This window comes from Arvicanthis niloticus, chromosome 28 (genome assembly GCF_011762505.2).
Source record: "Arvicanthis niloticus isolate mArvNil1 chromosome 28, mArvNil1.pat.X, whole genome shotgun sequence".
Classification (NCBI taxonomy): Eukaryota; Metazoa; Chordata; class Mammalia; order Rodentia; family Muridae; genus Arvicanthis; species Arvicanthis niloticus.
The window spans coordinates 9,727,199-9,750,340 of record NC_133436.1 but is presented as its reverse complement, the minus strand read 5'-3'; the positions used below and the strand labels follow the sequence as shown (position 1 = coordinate 9,750,340).

At 49.5% G+C, this 23,142-nt stretch overlaps 1 protein-coding gene and 1 long non-coding RNA gene across 6 annotated transcripts in view; one reads left to right on the top strand and one right to left on the bottom strand.

The window, feature by feature from the left end:
* Window positions 1–23,142, top strand: part of Tmem181 (transmembrane protein 181) — a 53,335-nt gene that overhangs the window by 4,382 nt on the left and 25,811 nt on the right. Inside the window, exons 1-2 of one of the 3 annotated variants that reach the window (XM_076926687.1) lie at window positions 7,984–8,141; window positions 18,863–18,966. In XM_076926687.1, coding sequence (XP_076782802.1) covers window positions 8,134–8,141; window positions 18,863–18,966 — 112 coding nt within the window. In that variant the 5' untranslated portion in view covers window positions 7,984–8,133. Of the gene's footprint in view, window positions 1–7,983; window positions 8,142–8,737; window positions 8,881–18,862; window positions 18,967–23,142 lie in introns of those variants that run through there. The other 2 variants (XM_076926686.1, XM_076926685.1) reach the window with 2 other exon arrangements.
* LOC143440070 (uncharacterized) lies at window positions 982–7,794 on the bottom strand. Of its 3 annotated transcripts, XR_013107968.1 has the most exons (3): window positions 6,508–7,759; window positions 4,096–5,013; window positions 982–2,054 (listed from the first exon to the last, which is right to left on the bottom strand). It is a non-coding gene; the product is annotated as an uncharacterized LOC143440070 (long non-coding RNA). The 3 variants fall into 3 exon arrangements; XR_013107966.1 differs by having other exon boundaries at window positions 4,096–7,794; XR_013107967.1 differs by having other exon boundaries at window positions 982–2,038; window positions 4,096–7,794.

Here is a 23,142-nt window from a genome sequence, read left to right as displayed (position 1 = left end):
ATGGTGTAGATAGCACGTGGACAGCACGTGAACTGCATGCCTTGCAGGCGTGACTACCACGTGCGCCTTGCAGCTGGGGCCAGTAAACAGCAACACAAAATATGTGGGATATCAGAGTGTGCTTCAGCTGTTGTAGGCTGTTGAAAACCAAATCTTTCGTCAGGGTATATGGTTCCAGATGGCTGCAAAGTTGATCTAGCCGCTTTCTGCTAAAGTCGGCTCCCAACAAGACATAATCTCCTGTAGCCCGGGCTGTCCCTGAGACATAATCTCCTGTAGCCCAGGCTGTCCTTGAACTTGCTATCTGACTGAAGAAGAACTTGTGAACTTGATGCTCCCATTCCCACCTCTGCCCATCACACTCAGTGGTGTTTATTAGGTCACTGATCTAGCCTCACGTGCTCCGCGGCACCTGTACTCAATTGTATTTGGTGCTGGGGATCAAACCCAGGGGACTGTGCATGCTATGCAAGCACTCTACCCACTGGGCCACACCCTCAGTCCCCAGAGCTGTTCGGTTCATAATGGAGCTGCAATTCCTCCCCCCCCCCCCGCTCTAAATACAGTTAGACTTGGGTACCTGGGTGGATACACTGTATGTTGGATAAAAGTAGATTTGGAGCTGAGGAGATGGCTCGTTGGGTAACAGTGCAACTGAGTCATACCCTACATTGCATTTGAGTCTCTACATTGCAGTTGCAATATATATATATAGTGTGTGTGTGTAATATATATATTATTACATATATATACATAAATTATACATATATATACATAAATGCATACATACACACAGAATACACACATATACACATATATATACACATACATACATACATAATACATACATATATGTATACCTACATATATACACATACATATATATGCATACATGCATATACATATATGTACACACATATACATACATATATATTATCTTAGGGTTTTACTGTTGTGAATAGACAACATGACCAAGGCAACTCTTATAAAGGACAACATTTACTTGGGGCTGGCTTACAGGTTCAGAGGTTCAGTCCATTGTCATCAAGGTGGGAGCATGGCAGCATCCAGGCAGGCATGGTGCAGGAAGAGCTGAGAGTTTAACACCTTGTTCTGAAGGTAAACAGGTGAGACTGGCTCTCCCGTGGTTAGGAGGAGAGTCTCATTGTCCATCCCCACAGTGACACCCTTCCTCCAACAAGGCCACACTTATACCAACAGGGCCACACCTCCTAATAGTGCCACCCCCTGGGCCAAGCATATTCAAACCACCATACATGTATACACATATATCAAATTGACTTGATTGCAGGGTGTAGAAGCCAGGATGTGGTGAGAACAGAGGGAGCAGGACTGGAGAGACAGAAGGTGAGCCTGCACATTGGTCAGGTGATGCTGATAGAGACGTATCCAGGTGAACATCTGCGGGCATGGGCTTCTCCATTCATGTTTCACACTGCAGCCGAGAACCTAAAGGCAAGTTAGCTCCTGCGTCATGCTTGCCCTTTCCTGGGCACACTGGAACAAAGATGGGACTAGACTTGGCCACATTAGCGCACTCTAGGAGCTGAGGGTGCGGGGAACTCTCCCTGAGGTCTAGATCCTTGAAGGAGAGAAGAAGGGTAGATTGCCAAACCACAGGGGTTCTATGAGGAAGATATCTGAGGTAAAGGACGTGGGTTAGCCAGCAGCTAGTCCACAGCGTGAGTGATGGCCTGGCTTCTTTGGAGCTCGGCCCTGAGCAATTTGTAATTTTCCACTTCGCCTACAACTTTGCACTTTGTTTCTTCTGTCATCTTCCTTTCATAAGTACAGAGGGGATGAAGTTGGCTCCAGCGTTCTTGGCTAGAGCAGAAAAATTGTAGTTCTAGAGGCAACACTTAAACAATGCTGAGGCCCCCCTCTGGGAGCCCATGCCAGCCTCTGTCTTGCTGGCTGGCTGTGGGCGCTGCCCAGAAGGAGGGATGGCAGGGATGGTTTCACAGCACCAACGGTGAATTAATGTCTAGTTGCCAGCTCATTCCTGGCCACTGCAGACCTATGAGAAAACAGATCTTGGAGGGCAGAACATCAAAGCCATGGGGACTTGTTAATGAGGATTCTCCGTGCTGGATACACATCAGAATCACACACACACACACACACACACACACACACACACACACACACACGGGGGTGTGGAGAAGAGGGAGAAGGAGAGAGTTGAGTGGCCACTGTCAGCGGTGACCTTGGCTGGTCTTTCCTTTACACATCTCCAGGTCGATCCACCTCCTTGGATCAATACAACATCCAGTATAAAGTCAGAAAAGCTTGCTTCAACTTAAGACAGAAACACGTCTCCACTTTAGCCTATGTGACTAAGTTAGTTGTGTATCCGAGGGCCATCTTCTCTCATGGCTTCAAGTTACTGGGGACACTTCATTGTAGTTCATCATTAGTAATCTATCTCTCTCTCTCTCTCTCTCTCTCTCTCTCTCTCTCTCTCTCTCTCTCCCCTCCCCCTCCCCCTTCCTACTCCTCCTATTCCTCCTCCATGAAAAGAAACTGTGATTTTCATGCATATCGAAAGCACTTTTGTTTATTTATCTGAGGGGAGGGTGGGAGAGTCAGAGGGTTTGTGAGATTCTGTTCTCTCCTTCCACATCTGTGTCCCAGGGAGGGAACTCAGAGCATCCGGCTTGGTAGCAAGTACCTTAACTTGCTGAGCCATTTCACTACCTAAGACTGTGATTTTTTAGAATCTGCCTGTCTCCGTCATTTCAAAGTGAGAAAGATAATTTCATCAGCTTATTGGATGACTTGAAATGCATGAGTTATAGCCACATGTGGCTCACTGATGGAGGCAGTTCCTGCCATCTTGCTGTTCAACAAGATGTAGGGCCTGGATGAGCCAAGGGCCAAAGGGCCTGAGCAGGCATGTGTACGAGGGGTCAGTGGCGGATGCCAGGACAAGGCATAGGATGCAGCCACAGCTAGCCCAGCCCGTGCCCACAGGGGTCTTGGTTCATCAGTGATTTCTACATGTTCCTATGTCTCAAGTTTCCCTCAATAGGGACTCCTGTCCCTACCTTCTTGAGGAACGAGCTCACTGTTTTTTTCCAACATGTCTGGATTTCTCCCAACCTGAGTCATAACTGAACAGGATCCTCTGTATCGGGTTAGGATTTTACCTTAAAGCTTGAAGTCCCAAACCCAAATTCTTCATTTTCAATTACTTTAAATATAAATTGATGTATTTATATCCATTTAGAGCCTAAAACTCCATCCCAGCATTTGCTACATAAATTGCGACTTTCAGAGACCAAATGGCTGCTGTCCTCTGATACAGAGACTTCTCTCTTTGCTGTTAAATGATGACACCCACTCTCTTCACCCTCCCCAGCTTCTTGCAGGGTCTCTTGAGGGGCTCCCACCAAAGAGAAAACTCTTCCTCAACCCCGTCGTCATCCCAGAGGTGCTGGCTGGGAAGCCCACTACCCCTACCTCCTTTTGCACATGTCCTGCCCTGGCCAGGTCCCCAGTAAGCATCTAAGTGCAAGTCTTGTGGGTCCTTCCAGGCTTTAGCCTGTGTTTGGAAGGATTTGACCCAGAGATGGGATGTGCTTAGAACTCTTGTCTCTTGGTCCCAGTAACTCCCTGTGCCCTGGTTCTTCTACCTCTTTGCCCACTGTATAATTTCACGGTCTTTTTCTGGCATGGTCTCTTCTTGTTACTGTGTGCATTAAAGCGGACCCTTCACTTGTTTCAAGCAAATGGCACCATAAAACACCCTGTCAGAGGACCTGGGGATGCTCCTGTGTGCGTGAGCTGTGCATGTTATAAAGGGGCTTTATGCAAGGTGGGGGTGTGAATCAGGGAGAGTTACAGTAATGGAACCAGACATTAATGACTCTTATCTCCTGTCTGGAAGCTTCCAGGTCAAAAGAAGAGGCTGGGCAGAGGTTCCCTGAAGCTAGCTATGGGGCAGGATCCTTAGCACTCTGTAACTCTGACCTAGACCTCTGGACCTGCCCGGAGTCATTCCAGGACTGTGTTTCCCTTTCTTTCATTGCGGCATTGAGATGACTTGAGCTTTTCAGGACCCACAACACTCACCATCTCACATTGCATTCTTCCGTTTACCTCATGGTGTATCCACGATGCCCGGTGCCATGCTGCAGGCACATGCAGAATGCCTTCAGCTTGTCTCCTGGGCCTGTGCTGAGTACAGTTGCAGCAGCAGGAGCTGCATGCTCACCAGACCTCTTTCTTGGTGGTTCAATAAAGCTTTAGTTATTTCTGTGAGAGCCTTAGGGCGAGCACCGTATTTATTTATTTATTCCTGGCCTGTGACTCTCTGCAGTCTCTGCTGGATCTGAATTCATGATTGTTCTGCCTCCGTTTCCCCAGTGCAAGTATTACAGGCATGAGACATCACCTTGGTTTCTCTCTTTCTTTTCAATTGTTACTTATTGATTGGTTGGTTGGTTGGTTGGTTGATTGATTGATTGGGCCTTACTATGTTGCCCTTGCTGGCTTGGAACTCACCGTGTAGACCAGGTTGGCTTCAAACTTAGAGATCTGCTTGCCTCTGCCTCCCACATGCTGGGTGTTTTTAATTTCTGAAGTATGAGGGGAGGTAGCGGTGAGTTTGTGTGTGCTTACACACGTTCGTGTGGGCACACCCATGTATGCACACAGAAGCCAGAGGGGGACTTCCCTTTCTCTCATTCTCCATCTACTCACTTGACACATGGTCTCTCTCACTAGGCTGGTGGCCAGGAAGCCCCCGAAATCCTCTATCTCTGCACCCTACAGTGCAGGGGTTGCAGAAGTCTGCACAGCCATGCTTGGCTTTCTTTTTTAAACTAACTTCTTAATTTAATTTTTTTTTAGCTGGGTGGTGGTGATGCACACCTTTAATCTCAGCTCTCAGGAGGCAGAGGCAGGCAAATTTCTGAGTGTGAGAGGTCTACACAACCTGGTCTACAGAATGAGCCCCAGGATGGCCCAGGCAACACAGAGAAACCATGTCTGGAAAAAAACATAAATACATTTTTCGCACAACAGATTTTAACCATGTTTTCCCTCTCCTTAACTCCTCCTAGACCACCCCTCCCACTCCCTACCACCCAACGTTATGTTATTCCTTGCCTGGCTTTTCACATGGGTGCTGAGATTCAAAGCCAAGCACTCATGTGTGCGTAGTGGGCACTCTTACCCACTGAGCTAGCTCTCTAGCTCTCTCTTCCTCATTACCCCCCCTCCAGGATCTCTCACTGGCATGCAGATCAATTCTTGCTTAGGCTGCGAGGCTAAGCACTGCAAGGGAATATACAGATTAAAAATATCTTTCTGGGTTCCCCGAGGGACAAGCCTGACTGCATAGGGGTTGATGTCAAAAATATCCCCTCTCCAAGACAAAAACATCGGGATAGGTATGGCTCTCATGCTTCACTGAACAATGACAGGAGGACCAGAGCCATTACAAGGTCCCCTTTAATTACTGGAGGTCAGGCCTCTATCCCCGCCTTTGCAAAATTAGAATCGCCACGGTCCTTTTATACTTAAAGAAGGCGGGAGATGTCAGGGGCATCTCTGTCTATACACTAAAGGCCTGGAATCAGCCATAGGCCTGAAGACAGCGGCAGGCCTAACATGCATGCCTGCTAGCACAAAGCCTTGGGTCTCTGTGGAAAAACTGAAACAGATGGCTAGAAGCTATTATAAATAAACATCTTTGGTAGAAGCCTGAGTAGACATAGACCTTGGGTAGCCTTGGTGGATAGTACCAACTTAGATTAGGACAAGTGAATCGTAGGCGGAGTCATCGTGGCCTGTCCCCTGAACCTTCACCCAGCTGACACACTGTTCTGGAAGATATCTGTACTCCCCATGAACATCTACGCTCCTGTGACATCCCCTTCCCCACATCTTGCCTTTTTGTGTATATAACCCCTGTGTGAAAAAGTAAAAATTGAGATCTGATCAGCCTATAGACAGGTCGCCGTTCTTTTCATCTTTGCCTGCTACCCCCGGCTCTCTTTCAGGTGATCTCCCCGGATCCCTGTTTAATGTCCTGCTGGACAGGATACATGTGGACAGCAAAGAGCCCCTTTAACCTTTGCCTCCCAGTTGGCACATCAAACAATGCCCACTGAACTTCCCTACCAAACCTCAGCAGGATGCCAACGTAGGGTTTTAGCCTCTAAGTGAAGCTAACTGTGTGGTCCCCAGTTTGTCCCTTGATCTGTGACTGCAATGATGATTCTAGGGTGAAGCTCCATGTTTGGGAGTCTGGAGGGAGGATTTTCTGAGGTTTTGGAAAGGGCAGATCCCGTTAGGGTCAGGGTCAGGGTCAGGGTTAGGTCTCATGGCCACGGTATAGACTGGAAGTTCCTTTGGGAAGCCAGCTTCTGCTTCCTCCTGTGGGGAACTGCAGAGCAGAACACTGCCCCCCTTCCCACTGCAGTGAGTTGTTAGCTTTTCCAGGGCCCCCAGCATTAAGGGATGGCTAGTGTCACTCACCGCCACTCTGCATCCAAGATTGTTGCTGTCGAGTAGTAACTTTAGGCAAAAAGAGGATTTCTTACCAGGATACAGAGAGCATTCCCAGAACCGGAGCTCAGTGATGCAGCTGGTCCCAGGAAGAGCTGCAGTGGATTAACAAACATGCATCCTGGAGGGAGTCTTATGAAGCACCCATCCCTAAGCTGCACCTCAGACCTGCTGTAACTGGATTGAGGGTTCTTAGAGCTCCCCAGGCGATCCAGAACATTTTATGACCCGCTGTCCTGTGATAATCTGCTCTCCAGCGCCTTTGTTTCATCACCCCTAATCTTGTCCCTTCAGGTTGCCTGTTCTGTAGGACACTCACTGAGGTTACCATGGAGACAAGGTCACCACCTTCTACTGGAGCCTCAAGAAAGCCCCAAAGGACTACTAGTCATTCCCAGATGTTTCCTTCAGCATCTCCATAACAACCTCTGCTTCTTAGCGCAGGCTCCTGCCGATCATCAGTTCCTCCTGCTGTCCCGGTTTCGACTTTTCCACTTTGGTCCTTACCTCACTCTGCTTCCCTTACCCTGGTGAAAACTCACACGGTTACAGCCTCTGCCACCATATACTCTGGCCCTTAGTGCTGACTGACGGGGGAGTTCATTTGCCACTCATGGGCTGCCCAGTACCTGCAGGCAAGGGGGTGTCTCTGGGATGTGGGACTATGAAAAGTCTTAGGCCAAGCAGTCACCGGTCACCCTGGTCAGAAGGTGTGAGCTCTCACTGGTCCCTGCCTTCTTGTCTCTGATTCCATACGAAGGCCTCCTCAGTTCTCTCAAGTTTTAGAAATGATGCAGGCTGGTTACTGGCAGTCAATCTGTAAGACCCCCCTGAATCGTTTGGTTAATGCTATTGTGCAAACTGTCTTCCATGCTAGCTGTCAAATCTTGGAAAGAGGAGGCCCCATAAACTGTCAACATAGGGGAAGGTGGTAGAATATTGGGAATAAGTCGGTTTCACCGCGGTAGACTGGGATTGATGCGTACAACTGCTGCGCCACCAAAGGCTGCAAAGGTGAAGGGCCCTTTCTTGTACTGGAGACAGGAGTCAGCCTGAGCTCTGCAGGCCGAAGGGGGAGGAGGAGGGGTGAGAGGCTGCACTGGGCATGCTCCCTCTGCTTCTGGGTTGCACCTATCCGAAAGCCGCGGGCATTCGTTTTAATGGTTGCCAGAGACATGTGCCAACGGCGTGGCGTGGCACATGTTAACGCCTTAACACAGTAGTAAACTTTTCGAGATATGCTAATAATAACGCCTTCCATACTTCCCTCACCTTCGGAGGAGAAGAAAAGAGGAAGCAGCTAGGATAAGTGTCTGGGGACTTGGGCAGAAGGCCTGTGGGGTCCGTATCCTTCGGTGGTCCGTGGCCTCGCATCTGGGTTAGCCGGGACGCCTACCCACGTGACAGGTGTCCGGCGCGGGCGCTGCGGGAGGCTGCCCCGCCCCGCCGGTCCGCCGCTTCCGCGCACGTGACCGCGCAGTCGCGCTCTGATGCGTTTTCCGCGGCCGGCTGCTCTGCCTCGCTGGTGGCTCTGGCTGCGGGACGCCGGGAGAGCTCGGGACGCACCGGCGAGGGCCGGGGACCCGGGGCTCCGAGATGGAACCGTAAGTGGTGGGGCGTGGCTTGGGCATGGCTTCCCGGGGCCCGAAGTTGGGGGGTGGGGGTGTCCCCGGCTCGTGCGCGCCGCGGAGCTCCGGGCGCGCGAGGGTTTCAGCGGGGACCCGCAGAGAGGGCTGGTCCCTGGCTGCTTCGCATCCGGAGTCGGTGGGGGCGCCCGGGCTCTCGCATCCGCCAGCTGGAGCTGGACCACCCCCCCCCACACACACACACACCAGCTGCGATCGGAGTCCCCAGCTGCCCCCGACGCGCTTCTTGGTGGCGTTTGGTGACGTGGGCACGCTGGAGCTGGCACAGCCTTGTTAGATCTCTCGGGTGTTGAGTTTTATACGAGTTTTACAATCTGCTGACTTGGGACACGGATGGTTTCTGTAAAGTGCCGAGGCATTAACGAGGCAAACTCAAACCCCAGGGACGCCATCCCTAAAGCTGCTGTTGACGCAGCTGTCGCCGGGGTGTGTGCGCACCGAGGTAGCGGTGAGGGAGTGCCTGGAGTTGAGGTGGCCAGCTTAGAGGTTGGTAGGTGGCCTCGGGGCGACCGGGTGCAATTCCAAGGCTCATTCGGGCGTTCTGAAGGCAGCAGGGTAACTGCAGAGAAAGCGTTTTCACAATGCAAGAGTCCACGGTGGAAAGTCGCTTTTCCTCGTACTTGGTTAGAAGTTTGACTGTAGCTACTTCAGCGGGTGATGGAATACACGACTCGGGTGGAGTAGAAGCCAGCTGGAGGTGAGTTAGGCCTCTCTGCACAGCTTACAGGTGGTCCTCACTTTCTCTGTAGCAAAATAGCAGCAGCATTCTTCAGAGTGTCCTCACAGGCCTAGAGCTGCCTGCCAGTCTAAAGTCTCCATCCTCGGAGAGGATATGAGGGAGCTGGGCCTTGACCAGATCTGCAACCCAGGAGTCTGGGTTACAGGATAAGGAACTAGACCCTAGAAAGCCATTAATAGGGAAAGGTTACTGGGAGAGATTGCAGACTGCAGCTTTGTAAGGATTTGTCACCTACAGTGTGACAGCTCTGGGCATTTGCTGTCTGGGCAGCAGGCCTTGGGGTCTGTTAGGCAAGAGTTAGGGAAGGGTAGTGTGTATCTCTTTACGGTAATTTTCTTCTGAATCAAAATGATGTCTAAAAGTTAAAAGAAAACTTCTTAAATGCTAACTGTGTGGTAGAGATTGCTGTATCTCCTTTTTATTTTATGTGTAAGAATACGCCATGTGTATGTGCTGGTGTCCCAGAAGGGCCATGAGAGGGTGTGGGTTCCCCAGAGCTAGAGTTACAGGTGGTTGTGAACTTTGTGAGTGGGTGTTGGAAACTGAACTGGGGTTCTCTGGAAGTGTAATGAATGCGTCTAACCACTGAGACGTCTCTGCGGGCCCTACCATGTTCCTTTACACCTATAGTCTTGCAGGCTGATAACCTCCTATAAAGCGGTTTCTCTACTACTACTACAAGCTAAAAGAGGTCAGTGAGTGTCTGGGTAACTCAAATCTCACTGAGGTGGTAGTTTCCATGGCCAGACTCCAGAGCCAACACATTTGACAGCAGTCTGCAGCTGTGTGCTCAGTCAAGGGTGTTGGGTAAATAAGGTTTCATCCCTTCGGGATTCAACCCCAATTCACCCTGGATTCTGGAACCATACAACCTGGCACATTGGTCACATGCAGGTTGCCTGAGCTGTGTCTGACCTGGTTCCTCCTCCTGTTTGGCTTGGGAGGGTGTTTGATGACCCAACCAGCATGCATCTGGAGCCACTGGGCTTATGGCCCAGGAAGAAACAGACTTGATCTCTTGCTTCCTTGCTGAACCTAGGTCTTCCTCTGTTGAAATGGCACGGTTGTCAGGCCTTGAATGGCCATGCAGTGCCTCATTTGAAGTCTGCCCAATGGTTTCCAGTCTATTCAGCTTAGCTGGTTGAAATTTCAACCTTCAGGTCCTCCCTTCAGGAACCCCCGAGAGGTTTCCTGTCAAATGTTGGTCATTTAAAGGTGACTGTATGGAGCATGAGCGGGATGGTGGACCCCCTGCCCAAAGCTGGCCTTTCACATGATGGGTGTACATTGTAGGTTCAGATCCTACCCTGCCTCCTGCTGACCTGAAGCCCCCCCCCAATACCTGTGCCCCATGCTAGTTCCCTGGGTAGCACACACACAGGAAATGCCAGCTTTTCCCTTTCAAGGGCTGTGGCCAATGGGGCAGCGGCTTTTTGCACAATGGATCTTCAGAGATACAGTACTAAGGTCTAAATTTTGTTCCGTTCTGTTTTGTTTTTCTCAAAAATAAGGAGAAAAGCTGGGCATGGTGGAGCATACCTGGAGTTCTGGTCTTATCTGGGGAGGGTAAGGCAAGAGGATCTCTTGAACCCAGGTGTTTGGGTCTAGCCTGGGCAACAAATTAAAATCCTGCTTGAAAAATGAAACAAGTTGTCAGGTGTGGTGGAACATGCAGATGCAGGTGGGTCTCTGTGAGTTTAAGGCCAGCGAGTTGTACAGACCAGACTACAGCATGAGGGGGGAAAACTATAAATAAATTATAATAAAAGAATGTCCCTCTTCCAAGCAAAGACCGTGCAAGTGATAGCTAACACGATCTGACCAGGCTTCAGCTGCTTTCTCACTACGTTCTCTACACACGCCTGTTCTGTAGATAGAATCACAACCTGTAACAGCAGCCTTCTAAGGATTCAGCTTATCCCTGTCCTATGAAGGGAAGAGAAAATGTCACTTGCATTTGTAGAAAGTGGGGACCCAGGCTTCTGGGCACAAAGCCAGTACCCTGAACCAAAGAAGAGATTGTTCTTATGCCAATTGTGAAAAAAATTGACTTTTAACTGGAGTGTGAAATGAGAGGGTAGATTTAAAACCCTTTTCCACTGAAGTGGGGGATCTGGGTGTAATTTGAGTGAGTAGTAAACCTGTCTGTGGTACTGTGGGATGCTAGGAGTCTCCCTCCAGGATCCACCGCCTTGCTTCTTGTCTCTCACTGAATCTGCAGCTCACAGATCAGGCTATGGCTGCCAAAGAGCTTCACAACTTTACCTGCCTTTGCCTTCTCAAAGCTGAGATTACAGGTGTATGGCGTGCTGTGCCTGGGTTTACAGTTGGTGCTAAGGACCTGGTGATAGGTCTTGGGAGTGAAAGTTCGAAGGCAGACTTCATCCACGGAAAACAAAGAGACGGAGAGCTCATGTGTTAAGCTACAAGTAGGAAGCAAAGAGACAACTCACAATGGCACATGGCTTTGAAACCTCAAAGCACCCACCCTCCCCCCAGTGACATCCTTCCTCCAGCAAGACCACACCTTCTAACCTGCCCAAACAGTGGTGCCAACTGTCAACCAAGTACTCAAATGCCTGAGTCTGTGCGGTACATCTCACTCAAACCACTGCAGTAGCTGAGTTGTGAATACCTACTATGTGCCAAGTCTGGTGTCAGTGCAGGCCAGGTGATATTTTGTGCTTCCTTGCAGGTGACAGTTTGGACTGTTGCTGGGGTACTGTAAAGGCAGTGATGGTTGGCAGAGTTACCCTGAAGTGCTCTCTCACATTCTCCCCTCAGCTAAGTCCTCCTTGTCATTTACTTACAGGTCCAGGCAGTCATTAGCTCGTGTCCCCTCTGCAGTACTGCTTTATGGACTGTAAGGAGCCTGTGTGGGAGAGAGAAGTGCTTAGTGAGCATAATGGTGGTGGCAGGGACTCAGAGGCACTCAGTCAGGCTAGTGGAGACTGGACTTTCCAGCTGGCCAAGCCAGGATGCTCCCTGCTGAGCATGTACAGGCCAACGAGGACTGTGGTGGGTGTTGGTCAGATAGCCTTTGGACCAAAGTGGCACAGAGCTGTTTTGCCTGCCTTAGAAGACAAAGCCAGCCACAGACGCTACTAAAAACATTTGCCATGTATTAGACACGTACTGCGAGCAGCAGGCAGCTCTGGGCTGGGGAGGCTGGAGGGCAGAACGAATAGTTGGTCACATCCAATAAAACCCTTAGCCTGCACTTCCTCTCACAGTAGTTGGGGTGTCTCACTCAGGACAGGAGAGGTACCTGGGGGCTGGCTCTAGTTGATCTGCCAGTGGCAGTGGGAAGGGTAAGGCCTGCTGGCAGGATGTTTGGTAACTATCAAATGTTGAAAACATGAAAGATGCTGGCAGAGAGGGAGGGCCTCTCATACCTGTGTGCCTTAGTGTTTTGAGTTGGGGGAGGACAGGCGTACTTATAGGAGGCTTTTTGCTTTAATAGACCGTCTCGTGGAAAGTGACTTAGCCTGCAGTGGGAACGTTATCTCAGTTCCTCGAAAGTCAGTGGCTTATGGCCAGGCTCAACCCAGCAAGGCCAGACTCCAGTGACTTTAGATGGCTCTGCCTTTCCACCTCCACACCAGACTGCTTGCCACATCTACGATTTGCTCTTAAGCAACTAGAAGGCGGACTGGCTGGGACCTCAAGTGAAGAAGGTTGTTGGCAGAGCAGATGATGGGGAGGACCAGGAGATTTGGGTCAAACGAGTCATACTGAAGTCTCTTCTTGGATCCCCAAGTGAGTCAGGCAAGTGGACAGTTCCAGAGGGCTGGCTGGAGATGGATGAGGAAATTCTTCCTTACCTCATTGCTGGCCTGAGACAAGCGGAGGTATGAACGGAGACAAACAAGGAGCAGCAAGAACCAGGTGTGTCCCCGGTAGACACCTTGTCACAGAGAGCCCTGATTTGCTCGTGTGTCTTGTGCAGCGGCCATGGCTGTACGCTTGGGCAGCTTTGATTACAGCTACAGTTGGGATACGGGGTAGGCTTTCCAATGAAGTCGTGTTGTATTTCTCTGGAAGATGTGTCTGTAGCTGTAGATGGATCCCCGAGCGTCCGTAAGAATGGCCTGTTTCATTGCATTTGGAAGATCTTCCAAGGGTGTGCCAGCCTCAGCTTAGTGGAGATTGTAGGGCATGTTCATGAGCTCCCAAGTCAGGAGAGCTTGACGGACGGACGGACGGACAGACAGACAGACAGACAGAGGGAAACTGCATGCTGTGAAGGACAGCAGAGCTGGCTGGGAGGTCACAGAAGTCCTCCGCCCTGGAGAAATGGATCCCTTCTCACTGCCTGGCATTTCACCTCTGGCTTAAGTGAACCACAGGCTGTAGTAATGGCCAGTGAGTCTGTGTCTCAATTGCTTTTCTGTTGCAACAACCCAGGCAAGAAAAGGTCCTCACCATCTGGGTGGGGGAACATGGCAGGAGACGGGTAGGAGGAATGGCAAGCTGAGAGTGTATGTCTTAAACCGCAAGTAGGAAGCAGAGACAACTCACAGTGGCACAGCACCCCTCCCCCCAGTGACATCCTTCCTCCAGCAAGACCACACCTTCTAACCGGCCCAAACAGTGCTGCCAACTGGGAACTGAGTACTCAAATGCCCGAGTCTGTGGGGACATCTCACTCCAGCCACTGCAGTAGCTGAGTGGTGTGTGAATGCCTACCATGTGTGAGCCTGGTGTCTGTGCAGGCCAGGTGATATTTTGTGTTCAGGCTCTAAGTCCCCTATTATTGTGATTACAGTGTGAGCAGCCATGAGAGATGGGGTTCTGCCACAGTGTCATGAGGAAGTGACAGTGAACGTGGGGTAGGATTTGCGCTGGCCGGAGAGAAGAGAAGTTCACATCTGTGTGTGTGTGTGTGTGTGTGTGTGTGTGTGTGTGTGTGTGTGTGTGTAAGTGTGTGTGTGTGTGTGTGTGTGTGTGTGTACAGGCTTACCTGGTGTCTGGAGATGGAGAGGGCTTGGGAGTTAGGACTCATCTTTCCATGAGTTCAAGTCCCAGGTCCTACATAGAGGAAGGAGAGGACCGACTATAGCAAGTGGTCTTGGAGCTCTACGCGTGCGTTGCGGCAGGTGCACACCTGTGCACACTCATGTACACCCTGCCCCCTGTAAATTAATAAACATAATGAAAAGTACAGTGTAAATGGTAGAGGCAGGAAGTAGCAAGTGAAGACAGGTTTTTATTATGGCTCTAAGCCTCCTGACCGAGAGGTGTAATGTAGGGCAGGAGTAGAAATGCCTGGGGAGACACTTCTTCAGAGTTGGGGAGGCATGAGCAGGGAGCCTTGGGCGGTTCCTGAAGGTAGGGAGGGTCAGTAGAAAAGGGAGACAGCTAGTGTGCAGAGGACTTGTGGTGTGTGGCATCCAGAATCCAGGGCGGGGGGTGGGGTGGTGGGATTTCAAGGTCATGGTAGCCACAGAGTAGAGGTGGGTGTGGGCACAGTGTATTATAGCAGCTACAGAGTGATCTTTGGTTGTTCCCACCCTGAAGGACAACAGACTTTCCATGTCACCAAGACTTGCCTGGTCCAGGCCAGCTTGACATTTCAGCAGGTGAGATGGGTACTTCGGATGCAGCCGCAAGGCTGGTCTCCGGTGGCCGGAATAGCTGTTCTGAAAAGGACTGCTCATTTCTCTCGGCTCTGGGACCAAGGCATCTCTTGCTTGATCATAAGTAAGCTTTAGACTCAGAGTTTATCAAGGATAGGTTGAGGAGTCTCAGCTGTCAAACCCTTCAGATTGGGAGCTGGGAGAACCCTGGCAGGGATGGATGGAACATCTTTTGTGTGTGACCACCTAGTCTAGCCCAGCACCCAGCTGAGTGCCACACAGGTGGCTCCCTGAGGCTGCATCTCTCAAGCTCAGGGGTTAGTTTGCTCTCTTGTGTCTTCCTTCCACTGATTTGGGTGACTTGATTGCTTAATCAGGGAATTTTCTGCTTGGGTTTCAGTGGAGGCTTTTTTTTTTTTAATTAAAACATGTATGTGTAATGTATGTGTGTACAGATGTGGAGGATCAAGGTGGACATCGAGTGTTTTCTGTCTTCTGTCTCTCTCACTTTATTGTTTGTTTAATTGAGACATTCTTTCACTGAACCTAGAGCTTGCTGAGTACCAAGGATCTGTCTGTCTGTGCTCTCCAGTGCCAGGTTAAGCAGCCACTACCATGCCCAGCCTTTAATGGGTACCGGGGATCTGAACTCAGGCCCTCACACTTGTGTAACAAGCACTTTAGTCTCTAGGCCCCGCACCCGACACCTAGGTGGAACACCTAGCATATGTGTAAGCAAGCCAGGAAGTTCAGAGTTGTGTTCCTACCTCCCCTGTGCTAAGCTTACAGGTATGTAGTGCTGCATCCGGCTATTTTGTGTCAGTGCCGGATATTGAACATGTTTCCTCATGCTTCCGTGGCCACTCTGCCAACTGAGCCACTTCACCTGCCCCAAAATGCCGGAGGAGTTACAGTTAGCTTTTTGAGGAGCCAAGTGGCTCTTGTCCTGAGGTGAGGGGGTGGGGGAAGGGACACATGTTATTTACATTTGAGCAGTGTCATCAAGCACTTTCTCTTCTGCTGAGTGACTGATGCCTTTGTTTGTTGAGATGGGATCTCTCTATGTAGCCCTGGCTACCCTCACTTGCTGTATACATCAGGCTGGCCTGGAACCTACAGAGATCTTCTCTGTTTCTGCCTCCAGACTGCTGGGATTAAAGACATGCCCCCTAGTGCCTGGCCAAATGATGCACTTTTAGTTCCAGGTTTTAAAATCTAACCTTCCTTTGCTTTTCTCTGCCTCCAAGTCTCTGCATTTAGCTTTTGTCTGAGGAGCTGTCCATGTTGCTTGGTGTCTGACAACAGGACCAGGTCACTCTGAATACAGAGCAGTCATAGTTCACAATGGCTCTGAGATTTCTGAAAGCCATTTTCAATCCATAGGAGCGTGGCAAAGATGCCACAGTTTCTGGACGCCCCTCTCCAGCCCCCCTGGTCCCAGTGTCTGCTGTGACCTGGCACATTTATCTCAGTTGGCACCATTAGCACGGGTGTGATACTGTTAGCTAACTCTGTTTGCACCCTTTCCACCACCCAGCCCATTGAGCATTGTGTAAATTTTGATTTCTACATGGAAATATCTCATGCAGTTGCTTAGAAACCCTCCCTTCTTTGCAGTGTTAAAACAAAAGTATAAAGAAATAGACACCTGGGAGAAGGGACGAGAGGGACACTTGCTCTGCTGCCAGGACTCGGTTCCACGGGGCTTTCCCACACGGGCATTAACTGGGTCCTATTTCCTAGGGCCTCCTCCTCCAGGGAAGCCACAGGTGCCAGAGAGCATAGCTATGACAAGCCGGGCAGGCCCATCAACCCCCGGTCTCAGCTTCCCTGTCTGTACCCAAAGTGTGAACGGCCAGGCCTGCTGAGGACTCTGTAAGGTGGCTGAGGAAGTTGGAGGCAGCTGGTTGAGAGCCAGCATTTGCTTCAGAGCTCCAGTTCTCCAGTTGGCCATTTATCACCTCTGTGTCCATTCTGACTTCCGTTTAACCATCAGGGGAAGCCTTTGCGATGTAGTAACAGACTGTACTGGCTAGTTGTACGTCAACTTGACACAACCTAGAGTCATCGGAAAAAGGAACCTCAGTTGAGAACATGCCTCCATGAGATTCCATCGTAGGGCATTCTTCTATTCAGTGATTGGGGGATGGCCCAGCCCATCGTGAGTGCTGCCATCCCTGGGCTGGTGCTCCTGGGTTCTATAAGGAAGCAGGCTGACTGGGTCATAGGTAGCAAGCCAGTAAGCAGCACCCCTCCATGGCCTCTGCATCAGCTCCTGCCTCCAGGTTTCTGCCCCGTTCAAGTTCCTGTCCTGGGTTCCTTTGATGCTGAACAGTGATGTGGAAGTGTAAGCCACTTTCCAGAGTATAAACCCTTTCCTTCCCGAGCTGCTTTGGCCATGTTTGTCACAACAATCATGACCCTAACGAAGACACAGACCGCTAGGTTCCACCAATCCCAAAGCTAAGAATATCATCTTGGCATCTGAAGATAACAGCAGGGATTTCCTGTTATGCTGTGACCTGCCTGCCTAGTGTCCCCACTGATGTACTTGGTAAATGTATTGACTGATAAAAGTTGATGTAGCCACTCCCATGATGGAACATATCATCATTAAAGCAATATGAATCTGAGTACCTGGTCCATGGTCATTCACCTTTGGCTCAGAATAAACTCTCTTAGGCCCTTTGGAGAGAACCGTGTTTGACAAAGAAATCTGGCCCCTTCCCAAGAGACCAGTTCCAGCCGATAGCCCGAGGCCCTCGGGGCCCAAATTTGAGCTGGCAGCACATTCTTATTTTACCAGCTTCTCTATCATGCCAACAGAATGGTTTATGGGTCCCCTTGGGGAGCGCAGTCCCAGGGAAGCAAGCGTTGGGGGCTCCGCTTGGTTTCTCACCAAAAACGTGGACAGTGGTCTGTAAAGCCAGCCAGCCTGAGTACTCACTGGGTGGTTGCACAGGCTTTGCATAGTTAGCAGTGCCACGTCAGAGTGGCAGTGGCTCTCAACCCTCACCTTTGTGCTGAGACCGCCCAGCCCCAAGATTGACTTACTTCCTGCCTCCCAGGAGTTTCAGGCACACGTGGAAGGGAGGGGTGTGTACCATGAGCACAAGTCAACCTTTCTCTGGGTTTCCAGGCCACACCTCTATCTGGGTTGATTCAGATTTCCTGTTGCTTTCAGCTTCCAAGTCAAGTACCAGGCCCACAGGCAGAGCCAGAAAGTGAGCCCCTAGCTCTTCCCTAGGGGGTCAGCCACCTCTTTAGGAATCTCGTGGGCTTAACCACTACCTATCAACACTGCTTTTTTATTAGTGATGCTAACTAGAGTACAAACACAGCTTATACCTCGGCTACTCTGCAGGGCACAGCGTTATGTCTGCAGATCCTAGCAGTTTGCAAAGCTGGGGTTTGTAGGCTTCTTGGCTTGCCTCTCTGATATGCTACATGGAATGCTGAGGGGGAAATTTTTGGTTTAGAGATGTATTTTTATTTTTAAATTGTGTGTGCGCATATATGTATTTGGGGAATAGGGGCTGGGGATATGTGTAATTTTACCCACTGAGCCCAAGAGGGCACCAGATCTCTTGGAGCTAGGGTCACAGACTTGTGAGCCACCTGATGTGGGTGCTGGGGACTGAACTCAGGTCCTTTGCTAGTTAGAGCAGTGCATGACTGTGGCTGCTGAGCCACCTCTCCAGTGTCCCCATGCCCCATGTTCTGTTCGGAGGGAATATGTAGGTGTACACTGGGATCAGTCCTGTGAACAGCCTCTGTATTCCTGTAGATGACAGAAGCTTGTAGGCCCCTGACAGAGGGAGTCGGAAGCACGATCCTGGGAAGCCTGGGCCACTCTTCACCAGGCTGGAGGTCTTCGGCTGGGTCTCAAGCTCCTAGAGACCCTGAGCTTGGGAGGTCAGATGGAAATGGGGGAGGGTACCCCTGGTCCTTAGTATTCTCAGTCTGGGCAATGATAGCTCTCTGACGAGGGAGTCAAGGCTCCTTGTTGGTCTGAGCTGTGGCTCTCCTCTAGCAGCTACAAGTAGGCTATGTAAAAGGTTATGTCACTTCTTTAGCGTGGTGACATTTCTCCTTGGCTTGGGAACCACAGGATTTGTTCTCCCACCACGTGGGGTAAGTTTGTCCTGTAGGCGGCTCTGACATACAGGAGTGATCCATTCCAGAGGTGACCAAGGTCAGTAGGGCTGACTGTTTAGTAAGGGGTGGTCAGCTGGTTTGAGAGCCGGCGTGCTTCTGAGGCCAGCACTGTGCTGGGGAGATGCCAGCCTCATGCAGCTGGTGTGGTGGTGCTGGCCCAGGCAGGGACCTGACTGTCCTTACTCCCGGCTTCTGCTCCACAGGCTGGCACCCATGCGGCTCTACACGCTCTCCAAACGCCACTTTGTCCTCGTGTTTGTCGTCTTCTTCATCTGTTTTGGACTGACCGTCTTCGTCGGCATCGAGGGTAAGTCTGTCTGTCAGTCTTTTTTCCTCTTACATCCTTACATCGCTTAGGTTCGGTGCAGCCAGCCCAGCTGTGCCGCCTGACTCCAGCCAGACTTCAGCATGAACACAGGTGTGCCTTCTCTCTGAGCCCCCAGGGCAGAGGTTGGTCATGCCCTGTGACTTGTCTTTTTGTTGGGCATAGCAGGCAGACTGGGTAATGCAGGCATTACATTACATGTGAATGTTGTTCACAGCGGCCAGAGCCCGAGATCAGCTGCTACCTGCCTTTTATTTGCCTAATACTACTAATAATTAATAATAATAAATTAATTTATCATTATTATCTCCTCTTCTGTTTCTCCTCCTCCTTTTCCTTCTTTTTAAATAAGCCAGCCTGGCTTTGAGCTTGCTTTGTAGCCCACTGAAACATTTCTAGAGTCTTTTGTGTCCTGGGGAATCCAGAACCCACTGTCTAAAGAGGTTACAGGCCATGTGAAAGTCTAATGGGACTGGGGGTGCAGGGAGGTTGGACTGGTGACACCCCAAGTTCCAGGACTGTGTGAAGAGCACTGGGCATTAGAAACTGCCCAACAATTTATAGCTATGACATCCTCTGGGAAGGCTAACCTGGTTTGTTGTTGTTGTTTTTGTGTGTATATGTCCACATGTCCAGATGTTGATGTCAGATATGTCTATATCTGTGTGTCCAGATGTTGATGTCTATGTCTGTAACTGTGTGTGTCCAGATGTTGACATCAGATTGTGTGTGTATCCAGATGTTAGTGTCAGATGTCTATGTGTCCAGATGTGGATTCTGTGTCTATATCTGTGTGTGTCCAGATGTTAGTGTCTGTATCTCTGTGTGTGTGTCCATATGCAGTGTCACATGTCTTCCTCTGTTATTCTCCACCTTATATATATTAAGACAGGATCTCTCATGTGAACCCAGAGCTCACCGATTCAGCTAGTTCAGCCAGCTAGCTTGCTCTGGGGGTGCCATCTCTGTCTTTTGAGCCCTGGCGTTCTCTTCTTGCCCACCATTTACTTGGGTGCGGGGATGTCAGGTTTAGTCTTCATACTTGCAGCTCAAGCTCTTGGCCCACTGAGCTGTTTCCCCAGTCCCCCAACTTTGTTTTTTTACAGCCTTAAAACAGCCACAGAAGCTGAATGGATTTTCCAGTTCAGGGGCCGGGGCTTTGTGTCCTGTCCCACCGTGGGCTGCAGGAGCAGCTCTGTCGAGAGAGTGGTCTCCATTTCTTTTCCCTTCTTTTTAAGTAAGATAGCTTGTTCACTGAGGGTGTTTGCGGTAGCCCCTCTGAGTACTGGGTGCACAGATGCACAGATGCATGTAGCACTGAGTGTGAATTTCATTAAGGCTTAGTTATATCCCAGGGGTATTGGTGTCTCAGAAATAGATGGTGGGGGATTAAGGTGCTTCTTGCCTTGTGGTAATGAAAAGGACATAGTTGTCACCATAACGGCTACAGACAACTCCTCTCCTTGCTGTTAAGTCACTAAGGGATTAAGTCATAGCAGTTATAGCCATGATAACTGTTACCAGGGCTCACCTGTTGTCTCACCTACATCTTAACCTGCCCTTTCACATGGTAGAGAGGCATCAGTATTGCGTGCAGTCTCAGTGGAACATAAGCCAGATTTTGTTCCCTCAAGCCACTGTGTCTCAAACACCCTGACTATATCCAGCCTTTACTCTGAGATGAAGGTGGAGGTTGATGCCCCAAGGCCAGTACAGTAGACACAGGGCTTTCATCACTCATCACTTTCTCTCTCACATAGATTACTGTGTATCTTCTAGAGAAAGAAAAACAATAGGGAATATGTATGTACGTATGTATGTACACACATATACATGCATACATGTGTACCCACTATATTATTATAATTATATCTCATTACTGTATACAATTATGACACATAACGTAATTATAATTGTAATTATAATATAATTATAATCATTACAAACAATGGTATTTATATTAAAATGTAAGTGAATTACAATATAAATAATTGTTGATATAATCACTAGATATATACTATATATAATATATACTAAATATAACATATTACTAGATATGTAATATTATGAGATACAGTATAATACATGATAATATTCTTGTATCTATATAAAGGAACTGGCTCACAGGATTCAGGAAGTTCAGATATCTGCAGGTTTCTAGTCAGCAGATGGGAGCCAGGAGAGCCAGTGTATCAGTCAGGGTCCAGGGGTCTGAGACCCAAGGGGTTGATTGTGTCATCCCAGTCAAGTCTCATGGCAGGAGACTGAGGATCCTATGAAGATGGGAGACCAAGTTCTCCATAACTGTCTGTTCAGATGTTTGCCCACTTTCCCTGGGTAGGGTGGTCTGCTTTATTCAGTTGACTGACTGAACCGTGAGAGTCTAATCCAGTAGTCCCTCAGAGACTTGTAACAGCCATGGTTAACTAAACACCTTGCCATCCATACCCTGTGCCCCACGGAGATTAACACATGAAGTTAACTGTTGTTAGCACTCTCTTCTTAATTACTTTATGTGTTGTGTTACTACCTTATTCTGCAGATGTGGAAACTGAGGCCCAGAGCGACTAGTTAGCTTAGAGTTCAGGTTCTTCTGGTGCTGGATCTTAAGTCTCTCTGAAAAGCCAGAGTCAGAATGCACTAGTTGAGGGAGTCGACTTGGAAAGCACCTTGCTGTGCAGTGGCCATCTTCCTACATGGAGACATCCTCGCAGGATTTGCTGGTGCCTCTGAGTCCTGAAGTTGTGCCTGTCAATGTACACACACTACACTAGCACTAGGACCAGGCTGGGGCAGCCATGGAGGCAGCCCAGAAAATTGGCATCATAAGCTGAGAATGATTTTTTTTTTTTAATTTACTTTAAAAAGAGAGTCTCACTGTGTAGACTTGCAATGTAGACCAGGCTGGCTACTTCATAGAGATCTGAAGCGGAAACGTAAGGGTTCTTTGGAAAGTCAGTTGTGTTGGATGGTGTTTTGCTGGGGCAAACACGTGAAGGAGTGTTTCTCCAAAGTGGACACAGGTGAAAGACTAAAGCAGACTTGTGAAGAAACATTTCGCTAAAGCAGACACAGGTGAAAGGATGTTCTGCTAAAGCAAACACATGTAAGGACACGCGATGAAAGATTCTTCCCTCACAACACTCATGTGTTGGTCTGCCTTACATTGCGCGTTGAGCTCCTTTTGTCGGACTCCATAGAGAGAGAAACACCAAAAAACTTGCGGTGGCGTGCTGCTGCTTCTTTCTGCTTCCTGACGAGGGCTGATTGGCAGAGTGAAGTCAGCTGGGACAGATGCATGGACGCGCTGAAGCAAGACCGGTGGAGGACGCGTGGCGTTTGAAGGACGTATACATAGGACAGTGATGGAGGCCGAGCTAGGCTTGCTTATAGAGCTAGCTGTGCAGTGCTTGATGGTCTCTCGTCTTCCATGACCTTCACTTTGTTGAGGAAGGCACAGCTGAGAACTTCTCCTGGCCTTTCTGCTGGTTCGAATCCCTCCTGCTGACTTAGGCTGATTCGACTGAGTTCTGGCTGTCTCTGCTAGGCCGTGCCACCACTGCTGCTGCTGTCCTGACACGACTGGACCGGACTGCTGCTGTATCCGTGAAGTGTTTGTGAGTGGATCGAGCTGCAGTTGCTGATCTGTGAACAGAACTGCTGATTTCCTGACAATGAGATTGGATTTGCTCCAAAAAAAATCTTTCTAAACAGGCCCACTTTCCCCTGTATCCTTTCTCTTCCACTGCCTCTGGTGGGTGTTGGGCTAGAAGGGAGGTTAAAACGTTTAAGACCCATCATTAAAACTTGGCTTTGGAAAAGATTAAAGTTACCGAGATCCACCTGCCTCTGCTTCCTGCGTGCTGAGATCAAAGGCATGTGCCGTCATACCTGGTGAGAATAATATGTTTTAGACAAATCCAGCTGTAAATTACTTTTAAAATCATTTAAGGCCAGAAAATGGTCCCTAAAGGACCATTACCAAGAACAATAAGAATCAGGAGCTAAGGACTCTGGGAAGATGGTAGGGTAGAAGGAGTGTGCTTCCACACCTAGGCCAGTCACAGCGGCAGAATCAGAAGGATGGGTTATTTTAGGATCCTGGGGGTTTGTCAAAGATTTATAACTTCCTGGGATGGGCAGCTAGACATTAAATTG